At 56.3% G+C, this 18,105-nt stretch overlaps 1 protein-coding gene across 2 annotated transcripts in view; it reads left to right on the top strand.

Moving 5' to 3' along the window:
• Kcnb1 (potassium voltage-gated channel subfamily B member 1) overlaps window positions 1-16,624 on the top strand; it is a 67,379-nt gene extending 50,755 nt beyond the window's left edge. Inside the window, exons 3-4 of one of the 2 annotated variants that reach the window (XR_011365475.1) lie at window positions 8,367-10,791; window positions 11,537-16,624. Coding sequence is in view for 1 of the 2 variants with exons in the window: in XM_069989971.1 (XP_069846072.1) it covers window positions 8,367-10,391 (2,025 nt within the window). In the remaining variant the exon portion in view is untranslated. Of the gene's footprint in view, window positions 1-8,366 lie in introns of both variants that reach the window. The other variant, XM_069989971.1, reaches the window with a different exon arrangement.
• The last annotated feature ends 1,481 nt before the right edge of the window (window positions 16,625-18,105 follow it).

Genomic DNA, 18,105 nt, shown 5'->3' with positions numbered 1-18,105 from the left:
TTTTCTGGGAAAGACAGGGCCTCCCGACCCTGTGGAGGAGCTCAGCAAGTAGAGGCCTCTGTCTCACCCGCCTTCCTGTCTCTACACACCAGTCCCAGCCAAACAAGGCTGGCTGCCGTTCCCTGCCCCCAGCCTGTGCCAAAGCTCAGCCTAGAACAGCTCTCTCAGCTTCCTGCTGACATCCATCTAGCCTCCAACCCCAGCCAAAGCCTTCCTCCTCCATGAAGCCTCCCCTTCCTCGCCCTGCTTTTCCTAACTGCAAAGCAGGAATTCAGAGACAGTCTCTCTCTGGGTTGGTCTCAGGGGGTGAGCTCTGTTACTTACGGCTGCTGGCACAGTGCCCAGCACAGTGAGAAATCAATAAATATTAGCTGTTATTATTATGTCATTAGTATCAGGCATTCAGCTGCCAATTCAAGCTTGCCTTTCCCCATAGTGCCTGAGTCGGCAGATGGGCCCTGATATGGGATGGGTGCTGATACAGGACAGTACTCAGTGAGCATTGTATTTCGGTGACCCCGTTGAGCTCCTAACGCATAAACACATCCATTCATCCACACAACTCACTGCATTGTCGTCCGTTCATCTTTTTCTCAACTTAAAAATGTTGTATTGTGGGGCTGGGAAGGTGGCTCAGTGGTAGAGCTCTTGCCTTGCATGCATGAAGCCCTGGGTTCGATTCCTCAGCACCACATAAGCAGAAAAAGCTGGAAGTGGCGCTGTGGCTCAAGTGGTAGCGCGCTAGCCTCGAGCTGAAGAGCTGAGGGACAGCACCCAGGCCCAGAGCTCAGGCCCCATGACCGGACCCAAAAACAAACAAACAAACAAAAATGTTGTATTGTTATTCTGAAGGTGATTACAGAGGCTGTTCATCTTTTTGTTTTTATTTTTATTTATTTATTTATTTTTGGGTCCGGTCGTGGGGCCTGAACTCTGGGCCTGGGCGCTGTCCCACAGCTCTTCAGCTCAAGGCTAGCGCTCTACCACTTGAGCCACAGTGCCACTTCCAGCTTTTTTCTTCTTTTTGCTTATGTGGTGCTGAGGAATCGAACCCAGGGCCTCATGCATGCAAGGCAAGCGCTCTACCACTGAGCCACCTTCCCAGCCCTGTTTTTATTATTTATTTATTTACTTACTTATTTTTGCCGGTCATGGGGGCTGAACTCTGGGCCTGGGCGCTGTCCCTCAGCTCTTTAGCTCAAGGCTAACGCTCTACCACTTGAGCTACAGCGCCACTTCCAGCCTTTTCTGCTTATATGGTGCTGAGGAATCAAACCCAGGGCCTCAGGCATGCTAGGCAAGCGCTCTACCACTGAGCCACCTTCCCAGCCCCTATTCATCTTTTTAAACCAGTCAGCATTTGTTGAATGCCAACCCCTTACGTCCCAGGCCCTGGCGGGAGGGGGGCGGTGTCTTGGGGACTCAGCCTGTGAGTCGACCTGGAGCCATGAACAGATGAATGAATCAAGATGGCTTCAGGTTGCCCAAACCCGAGGAGGGAACGCATGCAGCCAGAGGCAGCAGCACTGGGAGGGCGATTTTGAGTCAGAGGTGAGTGCTTGCTAGGCAGGCTCTCTACCGCTTAAATCACACCCCCAGTCCTTTTGCTTTAGGGAATTTTTCAGATAAGGGCTAGTGTCTTTGTGCAGGCCAGCCTCTGAGAACACGATCCTCCTTCCTATGTGTCCCACCTTGCCGGGCCACAGATGTGCACCATCATGCTCCACTCACCGGTCGAGATAGGTCTCACTAACTTTTTGCCTGGGCTGTCCTGATCTGTGACCTTGCTGACCTTTGCCTCCCTAGTGGAGGAGATTGCAGACATGAGCGATAGCACCCAACCTTCCTCGTGAATATCTGAGCTCACTGAGCCACACACCACATGCATCATCCCATCAGATTCTCCCAAGGCAAATCCATGAGACAGGAAGCTGGTGTTCCCCACTGCACAGGTGAAGAATGGAGGCCCAGAGAGGTTCGGAAACAGTCACAGTCTCACAGCGAAAGACGGGAAGCAAAGATGAATAAAAGAAAACACAGGTCCAGGTCCTTCACCAGAACGCTCAGGTGTCTTCCTCCTGAATTCTGTTTCCTTTTGCTTTGCCCGTGCTCTGTGCACAAGGCCCCGGGCTCCGTCCCTAGTGCTGACAAAAACAAAAACTCTTCTCATTTCTTCTGCCCTCGTCCTGCGTTTAATCCATGGAGGCAGGGACGCTGTAGACGCGGGCAGAGGAAACTCCACACTGGGGAGACCCTGTGTGGCTGCTGGGCCACTGTGTCTGTGTTAATGCTGTCCCTGCCAAACCTTGAGTATATGCCAGGACCTGCCAGAGCTGCTCCGGCTGGGGAGGACCAGGACTACTGGTCTGGTTAAGAGCAGAGAACAGGAAGGCTGCAATGGGGAAGGCTGTGACTCGAGGTCAGCCTGGGCACAAAAGTCCTCAAGACCTTTCCTACACGCATAGCTGGGCACAGTGGTACACACTGTCTGTCATCCCAGTTGGATAGAAGTCTGCGATCGGGAGGATCGCAGATCCAGGCCAGGCCTAGCAGAGAAGTCATGGGGCCCCCATCAACTGAAGAAGGAGGTGTGGTGGTATGCATCTATCATCCCAGCTACAACAGGAGGCATAAAATAGGCAGATTGAGGTCAAGATGTGCGTCTAAGCAGGAAGTAAGACCATGTCTCAGAAATAACCAGTGCAGCTGGGGGCTGGTGGTTCGTGCCTGTAATCCTAGATACTCAGGCTGAGACCTGAGGATCGAGGTTTGAAGCCAACCTGGGCAGGAAAGACTGTCCAATTAACTTCTCAGGAAAGTCCAGAAGTGGCACTGTGGCTCAAGTATTAGAGCATTTGCCTGGAGCACAAAGAGGCTTGGGGACAGCCCCCAGGCCCTGAGTTCAAGCCCCAGGACTGGCAAAAAATTAAGCTTAAAAAGGTAACCGATAAAAGTGCTTCTGAGAAACAAGTTTCATTTCTGCCTCGGTCACTTTTTTTTTTGCTGGTTGTGGGGCCTGAACTCTGGGCCTGGGCGCTGTCCTCAGCTCTTCAACTCAAGGCTAACGCTCTGCCATTTGAGCCACAGCGCCACTTCTGGCTTTTTCTGCTTATGTGGTGCTGAGGAATCAAAGCCAGGGCCTCATGCATGCAAGGCAGCCCCTGGGTCACTTTTTTATGTTAGTGTTTTGGCAGTGCTGGGATTTGAACTCAAGGTCTCCCCCTTGATAGGGTGCAGCGTCTACTGCTACAGCCACACAGCCCTTTGTGCTTTAGCAGTTTTCAGACAGGGTCTTACACTTAAGCTCAAGCAAGCCTGGACTGCGACCCGCCCACTTCTGCTTCCCAAATAGCTTGAATAAGAGGGGGCACACCCATGCTTGTTTGTTGCCATGTCTCACTTTTTGCTCAGGCCGTTCCTAAACTGTAGTCCTCCTGATTTCTGCCTGCCAAATAGCTGGCTTTATAGTCATTTATAGTCATTTAGCCTCTGTTAGAGTGTGTGTGGGGGTGCGCGCGCGCATGCGTGCACATGCATGCCCATACACTGGTCTTGGGGTTTGAACTCAGAGCTTGGGCGTGAGTTGTGCCTGCTAAGGATGCTCTGCTATACCTTCACTTCTGGCTTTTTTGGTGGTTAGAGATAAGCGTCTCCCAGCTTTTCCTGCCTGGGCTGGCTTTGAATTGCAATCCTCAGGTCTCAGCCTCCTGAATAGCGAGGATTACAGTTGTGAGCCACCGGCGCCTGACTCTGCTATTTTTTGGTCACCATGGGCAAGTGTTCCCATTCTCCAGTTAGAAAGTGAGGAGGCACACGATGGCCTGTAGCTCTATAACCAGGACCCATAAACAAGAGCTTTTCTTCCAGAGATGTTTATTGGACATCTTCTTAGGCTGTGAGCCTTCGAGATTGGGAAGGATCGGGCCCCCACCCCTGCCCACAAGTGGCCTGTTCTACCCTAGGCGGCGTCCCTGTAGGACTTCACTGGGGGAGTCTGCGATGGGGGCCAACTCATGCCCAAGGTCGGGGAGGCCCCCCCCCCCGGGAGGTGATAGCCACGGTGGGATGGGAGATGAGCTAGCCAAGCACAGGGAAGGGAAGAGCATTTGGGCAGAATGCACAGCATGGGCTGTGCCATGAAGGATGGTGACGGGAGGCTGAAGAGAAGCCGGACGTGCAGTGTGCATTCTGGGAAGCCCCGTGTCAGGTGTGGAGTGCCCAGTGGTCTTTGTCAGCGATGGGCGGTGGGCTTGGGGCCGAGCGGTGGCAGAGTGGCTAGAGAGCTGAGCAGACCCGAGAAGTGAGCACCCAGCAGGCGGGATGATCGGGTGCAATGCAGACACTTCCTGCAGCGTGGTCGGCACCCCGCTGCAGACCTGGGACCTGCAGGTCCGGAGATGCTCAGGGCACGGGCTGCCCGGGCTCTTGGCCTGCAGGACAGCTGCTCTTTAGCGCCGGCCAGTGGTCACCGCTGGGAATCCCGGGCAGCGGAGTCGGGTGGATTTACGAAGGGAATCGGAACGTCTGGATTTTTAGGTGAAATCTCCCCATTTTGAAATTTGGGCAACTAGGAGAAGGTAAATGTCTCAGCCTCAAGCCCATAGCAGCCGGGCACCCCTGTCCCCTGTAACTGCCTCCCTGGGGGCTCTCCCCACACCCCACCCCCATCCCACCCCCATCTATAGGAAAGGGGCAAAACCCCAGGCTGCTCCCAATCCCTCCTAATCCGATCTACTCCAGTAACCCTTCTAATTAAAACTCTCCCTGTAATCCCGCCACAAAGCCGGAAGCGGAAACACCATATAAGGAGCTAAAGGGTTGCTGGTCTGGAAGCCACCTCGCTCTATGTCCTTGAGAAAGTCTTGGGGAGACCCAGGGACCTGAGGTGTATGCAAGGTCCCCGGCTTACAAGCTGTGTGACCCAGGGTCGCTCAGCTTCCTCGATTTAATTGTTCATTCATCAATTGCGGAGGGAAGGAGGCACTGTTTCCAAGCTGGGGACTTGGGAATGACCCAGATGTCCTCCCCTGGGTGCCCTTCGCCTCCCCCCCCCATGCTGGCCTTGCAGACCCGGCTTTTTATGGGGGACAGAGAAAAGGAAACAGTCCCAGCCCAACCAGCCCGGCTCCATAATAGAAGACCCTGGGGGTCTTGGGGATCGCTGAGGAGGGACCTGCCCCCAGGAGTGGGCAGTTGAATGGGCAGAAAGGCGGGGGTGGGGAGGGGAAGATGGCAAGTCCTGACGTGTGAGCAGCCACCCCAGGGGGCAGCTTGGAAACTGTCAGTCATTTCACCAGGACAGGGTACAATGTTGCAGAGACATGCCTGGAGAGAGAAGGAAGGAGACCTTCATAGAAAATCCACATCTGTCATCAGGCCCTGCCGCCGGCCCAGCCTCTGCTTCCGCTCCGCCCCCAACTCACACAGCCCCAGCCACGTGCGTGCGGCCCCTAAAGAAGTTTGATGTGCCAGCCTCGCTACCTCAGGGCCCTTGCTCCAGCCGCACCTCCTACCTGGGGTGTTCAGATGATGCATAGCTCTTCAGCCTGAAGTCTCAGCCACCCGGCCACTTCCCCCTGTGGACAGCAGGGCTCCCACAGAACCCCACACCTCCCCGCCAGCAGGGAATGTGTGGAAAGCCTCCCAGGCCCCGGGCTGGCTGTGGGCCTTGGCTGGCATCCTGCCCAGACCCCATGGGCTCCGGTCCCAGGAAAGCAGAGGCCCTGTTAGAGTGTGAGGCGGGCCAGGAGGACGAGGTGGGGGCCGTCCTCACGTCGGGCCCCAGGCCCGTCCACGGGCCTAACCCCACCCTTCCGGAAGCCTCCGGTCTAGGAGTGCAGAGTGGAGAGTAGTGACTGAATAAAGGGAGACGTGTTGGGGAACAAGAGCTCTCCACGTAAAGGAGAACAATATGGAGGCCACACTGCGGCGACATAAAAGCACCTGACTCGAACTCAAGTCCAAGCCCAGAAGAACAAAGAAAGTTACCACTCGTGGCCACAAGCTGATCTGAGAGCTGTGGGGAGGCACGGATGGGCATTGCAGTCTTGCAGCAACCTCTTGTCTTACAGAGGGGGGAAACTGAGGCACCGAGGGCAGGACTCACTCTCAGAAGTTCTGGAAGAGGAGCGCCTGTGGGCGATGGGGCCCGGAGGTGGGAGGGGGCGCTGGGCTGTGTGCCCACAGGTGTCATGGGTATGTGACCTCCCTGGCCAGACCCCACAGCAGGCAGCGCACCCCCAGGATGCGGCGGGCCCCTTTTCTTCTTCCCTACGCACCTTCTGTCTGAGGAAGGGGCACAAGCCGGGGTACAAAGGCGCCGGGAATCACAGGGAGGATGGTACAATGGCTGGGTGCGTGATTCATGCATCTGGTATCATGTGGGGGACATCAGACCCTCCCAGGAGCGGGGAGAGATGGGAGCCAGCCTCCCCTGCCAGCCCCCACGCTCTTAAAGGGACAGACACTCCTTCCGAACCACCAGGGCCAGGGGTGGGGCAGTTCCCTGGGGGACTTGGCCGAGGCCTGTGTCTGTCCTGGAGGGCTGTCCACGGGCACACCGCCATTGCCTGATCTCAGGAACCTCCCGGTGCCCTGCCACGAGGGGGTGCGCTTATCGGCTGCAGCTGGCCATGCTAGCCGAAGACAGGAAGCAAAGATCAACAGGGTCCTTGGAGGCAGGGTGCTGTGGCCTGAGATGTGGCCCCCCAGAACGAGAGCTGGGGTGTACTGGATGCCCTGTGTGCAGCAGGAAGTCAGCTGCGTGACCAGGAGCACTGGCAGCAGACACTGCCCTTATTGACCCATTTCACAGACAAGGAAACCGAGGCCTGGAGAGGTAAACAACTTCCCTCAGGGTAAGGAAATGTTGGGCCAGGGGCTCAGGAACCCCGAACAAACCAAGACCAGAGCCTGAGCCCCTGACGTCTGCCTTCTGTGTCCTATTCTGAGTCCCTGGGGCCTCGCTGCCTCTCTCCTTCCTTGTCTGACTTTTCTGGAATGACCCATTGCAACTTGAGGGCTGCTTGCTTAGGGCTCAGGTTTATGGGGCACAGGTGCAAGCCTGGCTTCTACCTGGCCCTTCGGTTCCAAGGTCATCCATCCATTCACCACCCAGAGCTCTGAGAACGAATTCTCCACATGCAGATTGGCTCCCCCTGGGTTCTGTCCCCCCAGGGGCCAATCAGCAACATCTGGGATTAAAGGTACAAGCAAGGCCAGGCCACCCTGCAGGGCAGGGCTGGGCGGCGGGGGGGGGGGGGGGGCAGGCTGTACAACAGTGGTTGTTTTTAAGAACGGGTCTTGCTTCAGGCCTATCTGGGGGTCATAGCTGGTATGTTGGTATTAACACTGTGTCTAGTTTCCCTTCTGTGGGAATGGAGTCTCATGGACTTTCCTGCCCAGGCTGGCTTCAATTCTCCATCCTCCCCTTCTCAGCCTCCTAAGTAGTTAGGATTACAGCCATGAACTACCATGCCCAGCTGAGTAAGGATGCTTCAAGCTCATCCTGTCAATGAGTAGTGAGATTTGCAAGTGCTGAGCACTGCGGGAGGGGCGGGGGGGGGGGCTGCAGATTCTGTGGATTCCAGAGATCATCTGGTGAAAAGGTCCGGGCACCAGTACTGACACCTGTAATCCCAGCTACTCAGGAGGCTAAGATCTGAGGATTGCAGTTTGAAACCAACCTGGGCACAAAGTCTGTGAGTCCTCTCTCTCTCTCTCTCTCTCTCTCCCTCTCTCTCTCCCTCTCTCTCTCTCTCTCTCTCTCTCTCTCTCTCTCTCTCTCTCTCTCTCTCTCTCTCTCTCTCTCTCTCTCTCTCTCTCTCATTTATTTATTTTGGTGCTGATCCTGAGGCTTGAACTCAGGGCCTGGGTGCTGAGGTTTTTGAGCTTTTGTGCTCAAGGCTAGCGCTCTATCACTTGAGCCATAGCTCCACTTTTGGCTTTTTTTTTTTTTTTTTTTTTTTGTCAGTTGTGGGGCTTGAACTCTGGGCTTCGGCGCTGTCCCTCTTTAGCTTAAGGAGAGCACTCTACCGCTTGAGCCACAGTGCCACTTCCGGTGGTTTATTGGAGATAGGTGTCTCTCAGGCTGCCTGGTCTGGCATTGAACCATGATCCTCAGATCTCAGCCTCCTGAGTAGCTAGGATTCCAGGTATGAGCCCCGTGAGATACTGATCTCCACTTAGCCATTAAAATGCCAGAAGTGGAGCTGTGGCTCAAGTGGTAGAGCACTAGTCTTAAGCAGAAAAGTTAAGGGACAGCACCCAGGCCCTGAGTTCAAGCCCCTAGGTACAGATTGTCTCAGCAGGTGGTTAGACAGATGGACAGACAAATAAGTAATGGGTCCCCTCTCTCCTCCTCCCAGATCCTGGCTATCATCTCCATCATGTTCATTGTCCTCTCCACCATCGCCCTGTCTCTCAACACGCTGCCTGAGCTGCAGAGCCTGGACGAGTTCGGCCAGAGCACGGACAACCCCCAGCTGGCCCACGTGGAGGCCGTGTGCATCGCCTGGTTCACGATGGAGTACCTGCTGCGCTTCCTGTCGTCGCCCAAGAAGTGGAAGTTCTTCAAGGGCCCGCTCAACGCCATTGACCTGCTGGCCATCCTGCCCTACTACGTCACCATCTTCCTCACGGAGTCCAACAAGAGCGTGCTGCAGTTCCAGAACGTGCGGCGCGTGGTGCAGATCTTTCGTATCATGCGCATCCTGCGCATCCTGAAGCTGGCGCGCCACTCCACCGGCCTCCAGTCCCTGGGCTTCACCCTGCGCCGAAGCTACAACGAGCTGGGCCTGCTCATCCTCTTCCTCGCCATGGGCATCATGATCTTCTCCAGCCTGGTCTTCTTTGCCGAGAAGGATGAGGACGACACCAAGTTCAAAAGCATCCCGGCCTCTTTCTGGTGGGCCACCATCACCATGACGACGGTGGGGTACGGAGACATTTACCCCAAGACTCTCCTGGGGAAGATCGTCGGGGGGCTGTGCTGCATCGCGGGGGTGCTGGTGATTGCTCTGCCCATCCCCATCATCGTCAATAACTTCTCCGAGTTCTACAAGGAGCAGAAGAGGCAGGAGAAAGCCATCAAGCGCAGAGAGGCCCTGGAGAGGGCCAAACGGAACGGCAGCATCGTGTCCATGAACATGAAGGACGCCTTTGCCCGGAGCATCGAGATGATGGACGTCGTGGTGGAGAAGAACGGGGAGAACGTGGGCAAGAAGGACAAAATCCAGGACAACCACCTGTCTCCCAAGTGGAAGTGGGCGAAGCGGACGCTGTCAGAAAACAGCTCGAGTAAGTCCTTCGAGACCAAGGAGCAGGGCTCCCCGGAGAAGGCGCGCTCCTCCTCCAGTCCCCAGCACCTCAACGTCCAGCAGTTGGAGGACATGTACAGCAAGATGGCCAAGACCCAGTCCCAGCCGATCCTCAACACCAAAGAGTCGGCACCCCAGAGCAAACCAAAGGAAGAACTCGAGATGGAAAGTATCCCCAGCCCCGTCGCCCCGCTGCCCGCCCGGGCCGAAGGCGTCATCGACATGCGCAGTATGTCCAGCATCGACAGCTTTATCAGCTGCGCCACGGACTTCCCCGAAGCCACGAGATTCTCCCACAGCCCCCTGGCGTCCCTCCCCAGCAAGGCCGGGGCTGGCGCCCTTCCGGAGGGGGCCTGGCGGGCAGCCCTGGGTGCCAGCGGGGGTCGACTGGTGGAAACCAACTCCACGCCCACCCCCGATGGCAGCCATTGCTCCAGCTTTTTCATGGAGAGCCCCAAGAGCTCCCTGAAGACCAACCCCTTGAAGCTCCGAGCACTGAAAGTCAACTTCCTGGAGGGGGACCCCGGCCCGCTGCTCCCCGTGCTGGGGGTGTACGAGGACCCTCTTAGGCCAAGAGGGGGTGCGGCGGCTGCCGTGGCGGGCCTGGAATGCGCCTCACTCTTGGACAAGCCTGTCCCGTACCCCGAACCTTCCATCTTCACCACGGCAAGTGCTAGGACTCCGCCTCGGTCGCCGGAGAAGCACGCTGCCGCCGGCGCCGCCACGGCGTTCAGCTTCGAGGCGGGCGTGCACCAGTTCATCGACGCCGACACGGACGATGAGGGCCAGCTGCTGTACAGCGTGGACTCCAGCCCTCCCAAGAGCCTCCGCGGCAGCACCAGCCCCAAGTTCAGTGCCCCGGCCAGGTCAGAAAAGAACCACTTTGAAAGCTCCCCCATGCCCCCCTCGCCACAGTTCCTAAGGCAGAACTGCATCTACCCCCCGGAGACGCTGGCCGCCGGAAAGGGCCCCGGCGGTCAGGAAAAGGGCAAACTGGAGAATCACATCTCCCCCGACATCCGCCGGCTGCCCGGAGGAGGGGCCCACGGGAGCCCTCGGGACCCAAGTATCTGAATGGTCTGCGCCCAGCAGAATTGTGGGTGAGGCCCGAGGAGGTGGGGCTGGCTGCAGTCACCCGGCTCTTCTGCACGAACCCGGAAAAAGAAAGGCCTTGCAGAATCCCCGGGGGAGAGGAGACGTCCCCGGAGGGGGGCTCCCGGGGACCTACAGAGCCCGGACAGGTCCATAGGCCTGGAAGCAGACAAGCCTTGGGGGGGGTGTGGAGGTGGGGGGGGAGTCTCCTTGGAACAGCTCCTCTGGCCTTTGTGGAGATGACATGGCTCCTGGCCACCTCTGCCACCATTCCGATGTCCCCAAGGCCGGCTCCTCCTCTCCTCCCAGCGTGGCATCACAGCCTTGGGAATGAGCGTCTCCCTCCGTCCGTCCCGCCTCGGCTGCCAGCGGCTGATGTTGAGTGAGTTGATCAACTTGGTAGTGGGTGTGGCCCACTCACATCTAGGAGCCCCTGTCCGTTATCACCTGGCTGGACCCCCCTGACGGGAGGCTGAGGGGGACACTCCTGTCAGGAGACATCTCTTCATAAGCCACGGCCCCAGTGCAAGACCCTCTCGCAGCTGACTTGGGTCCCCCCCCAGGAGCTGAGGTTTTCCTTGGGGATGGCATCCGGTGAGGCTCCCCTGGTCCCCGTGGGCGTTGACACACGCTCAGAGGCTGCCACCGCCAGGGGTGAGCACTGTTTTAGGGCAGAGAAGGAAACCACTCTAAGTACACTGCTAGCATAGACCCAAAAACGTATCCAAGTGTCAAATATGCAAAAGAAATCGCTTCTCCAAGGAGACCGTGCATTGCTGAAGAGTGGCAGAAAATCGATGTCGGTTTTTTTTTTAAACCTGCAAAAATGAAAGGAAACACACACACACACACACACATACACACACACACACACACACACACACACACACACACACACACACACACACACACACACACACACACACACACACACACACACACACACACACACACGGAACATCTCTCTTGGAAATGCCAGTCCAGACTTTTTGAGCGGCTCCCGCAATGGAGAACACACCTACCATGGTAGAGGAAAAAAAAAAAATTTTTTTTTTGTTTCTTGTGGTATTCAAGCTATAAAAAAAAAAAAAAGTTAATAAAAAACCCTTTATGTTCTTCAAAACTAGGTTCTACCAGGGGGCAGCGTCACCATCTTGCATTTTAAAACAAGCCACCTTCCCGCAGGTTCCTGGTGGGCCCTGAGCTGCGCTGCTGCTTCAGGCCCGTTTCCAGCCACGGTGGGTCGCCCTGTCCCCGTGTTGGAGTCCTAGGGTCTCTCTCCCTGCCCCCCCCAGCTTGCCCCCGCCCACTCGCGGGCCCTTGCCGGAGGCCACGCATGCAGGGGGCCGGGCACGCCGTGGGAGGGCGTGGAGACCGCATGGCGGTGGGTGTGCGCTCGGCCCCAGCCGGCCGTCGGCGTTCTCCGTATCACAGTCTGTCCTCAGAGCTCAGCCCTGGCCCCTGCAGCCAGGGCCGACGGTACCCACAAAAGCAATAAGTATCTGCGTTTCCTGAGCAGTCCGTGGCTCCTCGTGTCTTGGTGTTGGTCCTCCTGTTGTGGCGTGGCGACCTCCCGTTGTCCTCCACTGCGTGTAGTCCGACGGCGCCTCGGGGCAGCAGCGCTGGACGGCGTCGCCCGGTGGTCGTGTGTCGTGCCCGCCTGCCCGTGGCGGTACATGGAACGTTGTCCTCGGGATCCGGTGTCAATGATGGCGTCCCAGGGCCACAGCGCGGTCCTGCTTGTCCTCAGTGACAGACACGTCTTCCTGGCTGAGCGGTGCCGGGGCTGGCTTCGCCGGGCCCTACTGGAAGTCGTTGTTGGTCCACCCAGTACTAAGTACCACGCGCAGTCCGCCTGTTGGTCCGCCTGTCCGTCCGGTTATCTGAGCCTTCTGCCCTTGCCGGCCGCAGTTGGTCCGTGTCACAGGGACGAGTGACAGGAGATTGCTGCACCACCCTCCAAAACACGTGTTTCCTGCATGGGATCCCAGTTGTTGTCACCTCCCGCGCCTCCAGGGACGGCGTGGACGTTGGCTGGGTAAACTGAGGAAACTCACACTTGCCTCCTCGTAGGGATCTCCGGAGTTTTCCCACAGCAACTGCACGTGGACTGGGGGCGGGGAGGGGAAGAGAGGACACTGGGCTCCGGCGGGCGCCCTGGGGGATGGGAAGCAGCCACGCATGCACTTCCGGGGCGCGGTCCGGGGCGCGGGAGTGTCCTCTGCAGGTCACCTCCGTGTGTCTCTGTTCTTCTCACCATTTACATCCACCATCAGCACACACGTGGAAATTCAGGGAAAACAAACGCTTTTTGATAAAAAGTCAATAGTCGTGATTTCCGATTCCGATATTTTTAGAGCTGATGCTATGTGTAAAAATTCCTATGAATATTAATAGTCTATTTTACATATCAGGAAAGTGACCATGTTTAAATATAGCCATATAGATCGCGAAGGAACGTTCCATTCCTTCCCAACCAAGCAGTTCCTTTGTGGGTTGAAGCAGATGTGTGCATATTGGGAGTCATTTCTTTCTTTCCTTCCTTCTTTCTTTCAATGAAAAACTAAGTGGTGCAACTCTCCTTGGAACCAAAGGCCCCTTTGTGTCACGTGGGACCTCCCCCCTCCCCCCCATGTCCTGTCTGACCTTAAGTAGTGTTTTATTGAGTCGCTTTTGAAGGATGAATTCAGAAGTATTGTTAAGAACTGACCTTTCCATAGAGTTCTTATAGAAACAATCACTGAAATCCAGCATAATCTATGCTTACAAAGTATTGCTGTTCGGGTTTGTTTTTTCCCCTTTTACTTGTGTGTGTATGTGTTTGGGGAATATGGCTTTTACCCTGAGATCAACTCAGAATAGAGTACTGCAAATTTTCCCAGGCACCCCCCCCCTAAAAAAAAACACACACACCTGGAGTTTTAACCTGCGCGCACCTGCTCCGTTCCTGTGTACCTTTGTACACACACCTTGGGACATGGGGTCACAGTCCTCACTGAGAAGCTAAAGGGGACAGACAGAAAAGTAGTGGATCAGAGGCGGCAGCGGCTGGAACTCGATGGCTCCACCCATTTCTGAACCAATCAGAGCAAGAAGACACAAGTCCAACCGGAGAAGCGGTCCTGAGGCTGGAAGCAGGTGGTTGCTTGGTGAATTTAATACAACGCACCTAGAACCTGGCTGCACTTGAGCTCCAACACCGTCAGAAAGCGCAGGGCTCAGGCAGCTGTGCACCCTGGGCCACAGGAAGAGTCTGCGCGGCGGGAGGAAGGTGGGCAGCGAGGCAGTGTCAGACTTCTCAGTGCCTTCTTTGGAATTCTGTCTTGAGCACACGTGCAAGGACAAAGGAGGAGAAGCTTCTTTCTCTGCAGCGATGGGGATGGGGAAGGAAGGAGGAAGGAGGGAAACAGCCACACTCTTGCAGAGGCAGAGCCTGCGAGCATTCTGGGGAGACTCCCTCAGACCCAAGTCGGCAACTTGGTAACTGGGCCTCCTCCCTGTCCTTTCTCCTCATGAGTCCCACCCTTCTTTTGTGTATATATTTATATGCCAGTCTTGGGACTTCATCTCAGGGGCCGGATGCTGTTCCTGAGCTTTTCACTCAAGGAGAGCTAGCGCTCTACCACCTGAGCCACACCTCCACTTCCAGTTTTGTTTTGTTTTGTTTGATGGTTCATTGAAGCTAAGAGTCTCAAGGACTTTTCTGCCCAGGCTGGCTTTGAACTATGATCCTCAGATCTCAGCCTCCTGAATAGCTAGGATTACGGGTATGAGCCACCAGAGCTTGGCCAGACCCATACTTCTAAGAACAAACCCCACAGTATTCTCTTCCACAAAACTGCAATGCATTGTCGATAACTGCCGTGCATTTCTGTTCATGAGCAAGGGGCCATTTGAAATTCACTGCAGACAAGCCAGCCGCCATCCCATGCACCCGCCCTTCCTTATTTCTGTGCTATCCATCACCCCACTAAGTCCAGGTATTTAAATCCAAGGAGGGCAGGGAAGCGCCTGCAGGATGGGGTGAGATTCTTTGTTTTTTTCTTTTTCTTTCTATAGCTGTAACAGGCTCCTGGGCCCAAGTCCCACATGGGAACAATGGGAAGCTGCCAGCCCAGGCGCCTGCCAGCCCACTTCTGCTTATGTGACGGTTCCCCATTTCTTTTCTATCCCCTAGCTGGGGAGGGGGGTTTCCGCCGGCCAACCAACCCGCCACACTCCAGGTAACGGTTACCTCTGCAGCTTCTGTTGCCATTCTCCTGCCTCTGGAAGAACCCGTGTGCGGCCCATCCCAGGATGCCCATGCATCTCAGAGTATTCTATTTTTCTGTTCAGATAATATATATATATATATAGGTATTTTTAGCAAATTTATAATAGAGCAATTGAGTCTGATTTCTGCTTTTATGATACAGAGTAATAATTTAGGAGTTTTCGTGTATTGGTCTTGAGATTTTTTCTGGTCTTTTCTTTTCCTCCATTGTCCTTTGGGCATTGTGGGATTTGTTTTTCCCTCCCTCCTTCCATCCCTTCCTTCCTCCCTCCCTTCCAATTCTGATTTTCTGGAGGTTCAGGAAGACCTGGACCTCCGAGTTCCTGTTGTAGCAATTAATTGGCCCTCGGGAACTACTGAGCCCTTCCTTGCCTGGCTGGGTGTTTAAGAAGCCAGAACACAGGCCCCGGTGAGGACCGAAGCCGAGGTACTGCAGATCCTCCAAATCAAGATGGCGCCCTGGCTTGTTGTGTGCAGACCCTGCCCCCTCCAGGGGTCTGAGCGACTGGGTTTTCTCCTTCCCAAAGATCTTGGAACCAAAAGATTCCTGCAGGCAAGCTTGCGTTGGCATCCCAGATGCAGCGCCTCTGAGCACCGCCCCCAGGCCCAGCGCCCCACCACCCCGGGACACCAACGCTCTTAGCTAAATGCAGCCCCCCCACCCCGAGAGCACACTGGGCCTCGGGGCAGAGCCTTGCTTCCATCCAGTCTAAAAGCAGCACTGAAGAGCAGTGGCCACACACTCTGGTGGCCCAGCATCAAGGAGGGACATCCTTGAGTCTGTCATCTCATGACTCCTTTCCCTTTCCACCTGTCTGCGTCTTACCAGGCAAGAAGTTTGTGGCCGAGCAAGTGGGAATTTTCTAGCTTCTGCCTATGCAAGCCTTGGAGAGAATGCAAGCATTGGGAGAATCCACTGCAGGAGGAGAAGGTGGTAGCTTTTAGTCTGTGGCAGGCAGAAACCACCTCTTAGGCTCTTCAGCAGGAAGGACTGTGTCCATCAGCTCCCACAGGACGAGAAAGCCAGGCCAAGCCGTCTCCCACCTGCTGCCAGTCAGCTGTGGGGCTGTCAAGAGACTTGAGCAGAATCGGGCCCCCAGACCCAGTGGCTGCCCCCCACTTGATCGGTCCCAAGAAGGTGCATGCTTATTATTGGGGAAAATTCCTGGTAATCTGGTCCAACCCAGGGGCAAATACAAGATTTTGTTTAACTTTTGCACAACAAAGATCAAACCAGTTGCCACCGGGGAGCTTCCAGATTCAATGCCCAGAAAGAGGTAGCACCCGCCAGCATCCAGTCACCATCCTGCTATTGACTATGTGTGTGTGCCGGTCCTAGGGCTTGACTTCAGGGCTTGAGCATGGTCTCTGAGCATTTTTGCTCAAGGTTAGCACTTGACCACTTGAGCCACAGCTCCGCTTCTGTCTTTTTGGTGGTTAAGTAGACATCAGAGTCACGGATTTTCCTGCCCAAGCTGGCTTCAAACCATGATCCTCATGTCTCAGCCTCCTGAGTAGCTAGGATTACAGGTGTGAGCCACCAGTGCCTGGACCTGCTACTATCCTAACCTGCCATTTCTCCTACACTATCCCAAAGGCTACTTGAAGAATTGTGTGTGGGTCCTGTTTGTCTTTTAAGGCCAGTTCTGTGCATCCTTACCAAAGTCTAGCAAAAGTACCCGAGGGTGGCCAGGATTGGGGGCAGGAGCTGTGACTACTGGGACAGGGCATTTAGTTTCAGCGCTCCTGGAGGCAGCCCTCACTGTCTGAATTGTCTCTGTGTGGAGCCCACTACTGTGGAGTGCAACGAGCTCTGTGCACTGCCCTGTTGGCGAGGAGCTCCGTGCACCGCCATTCTTGAAAGGGAAGCAGGATGGTGCTGGTGGTGGGTGTGGTTAGGCGCACTGGGAGGGCAAGGCAACTGGATGGGAAAAGCGAGGAAGTGGGGGAGGGGTGCGTGCATGCACAGACAAGTGCACCCAAAGACGGGGGAGGGGGAGGGGGAGGGGAGAAGAGATTGCGTTGGCAGCTTGCACATCCCAGCCCCGGTCCGGGCGCTGGGGCAGAGGGCAGGAAGCACAGTCAGCAGGAGCTCAGAGTCCAGGGTTTGGAGCCAGCCCAGGAGCCAAGCAGGAAGACACGGGGCGGCAGGAAGGTGCACTCCTGTCTGCCCTTTGCTTCGGTCAAGTTCCGTTCACCCACCCAAGCCATCCCCAAGGGGCTCACAGGTCCCACGTCGGGAGGAAGTGTATGCCACCCTTCCCCAGGCCAGCCATGGAGCAGCCCCCCAAGTCCCGCCTCTGGCTGGTCGTTTCTCGGTGCTTCAGCCCTGCTGCCCAGACGCTGAGCCCCCCGGGAGGCGCAGTGTCTCCAGCCAGACACTGCCCACGCAATCACCAACGGCACTCTTTCAAAAGGGCTTTTCATTTGTATTTGTATTTTATTTTTCCTGTTAAATCAACAGTATATCCTATTCCAGATCTTTGAAAATCTCCACCCAGGAGGGAAATCCAGGAAGGCCCAGGACACAGGCAGCCACGACCCAGTTTCATGGCACACAGGCTTGGCCCGCTTTCCCCCATGTCTCTCTCCCCCTGGCCTGGCTCTGGTGGCTTTCTTCACGCAGGTCAGCTGGCAAAGAGGCTTGAGAGGCCGCCTCCCTCCGCCCGGCCCGGGGGCCTGGAGGAGGTAGATGGTCTGCTTTTGGATGAGCCAAGCTGAGGTGCCCTCCGAGTTCCTACAAGCTGAGGCCGGGTGGGTACGGCTCGACAGGTGGGCACCCTCCTCTAAACCCAAATGAAGCCTGCACCGGTTCCCAGCTCTCTCCCTCGGAGGCCCTGGCTCTGGGGAAACGGCTCTGTGCTGGCCAGCCCCGGCAGGCTGGCTTCCAGGCCCAGGCATACATCGGCTGCTCCTTCTGCTCCTGGGTTCACGGGGTGAGAAGAAGAGCTCACCAGGAGGTGCCCAGGGTTTCCCCGCTTCCCCGGGGCCCGGGGTCCTCTCTGAGATGAGGTTAACCTCCAAGAGCTGGGGGTACCTTTGTGGGGGGAGGGCAGCTGCCCTCTTTCTCTCCAAGACCCTTCGGATTCAGCCCCCGGGTGGAGAGCCCGTGGGGCACTCTGGGGTACTCTGCCCTAGGCATGCCCTAGGCACAGAGGAGTCTTGGGCGTGGGCTCTTCGGGGCAAGCGATGTGGAAGGTGGGGGTAGGAGGGGGGTTGCTCGCAGGAGATTGGGAAGCAGCGCCCACCCCCTGGAACTCCTCACTGGGCCCCCAGCACCATCTGGGGTCATGATGATGCCTGCCTGTGATCTGTGCCCCCCCATGCTGATTCCCACCACAGCCCCCCCCCAGAGGCTCACTTCCAGGGCCTGGGACCAGCCCCCCCGCCCCCGGTCTATCCTGCTTCAACCACCAGGGAACC

The sequence above is a fragment of the Dipodomys merriami genome, unplaced genomic scaffold (genome assembly GCF_024711535.1).
Source record: "Dipodomys merriami isolate MVZ:Mamm:240054 unplaced genomic scaffold, mDipMer1.0.p SCAF_39, whole genome shotgun sequence".
In the NCBI taxonomy this organism is placed as follows: Eukaryota; Metazoa; Chordata; class Mammalia; order Rodentia; family Heteromyidae; genus Dipodomys; species Dipodomys merriami.
This window is presented reverse-complemented; position numbering and strand designations above follow the sequence as displayed.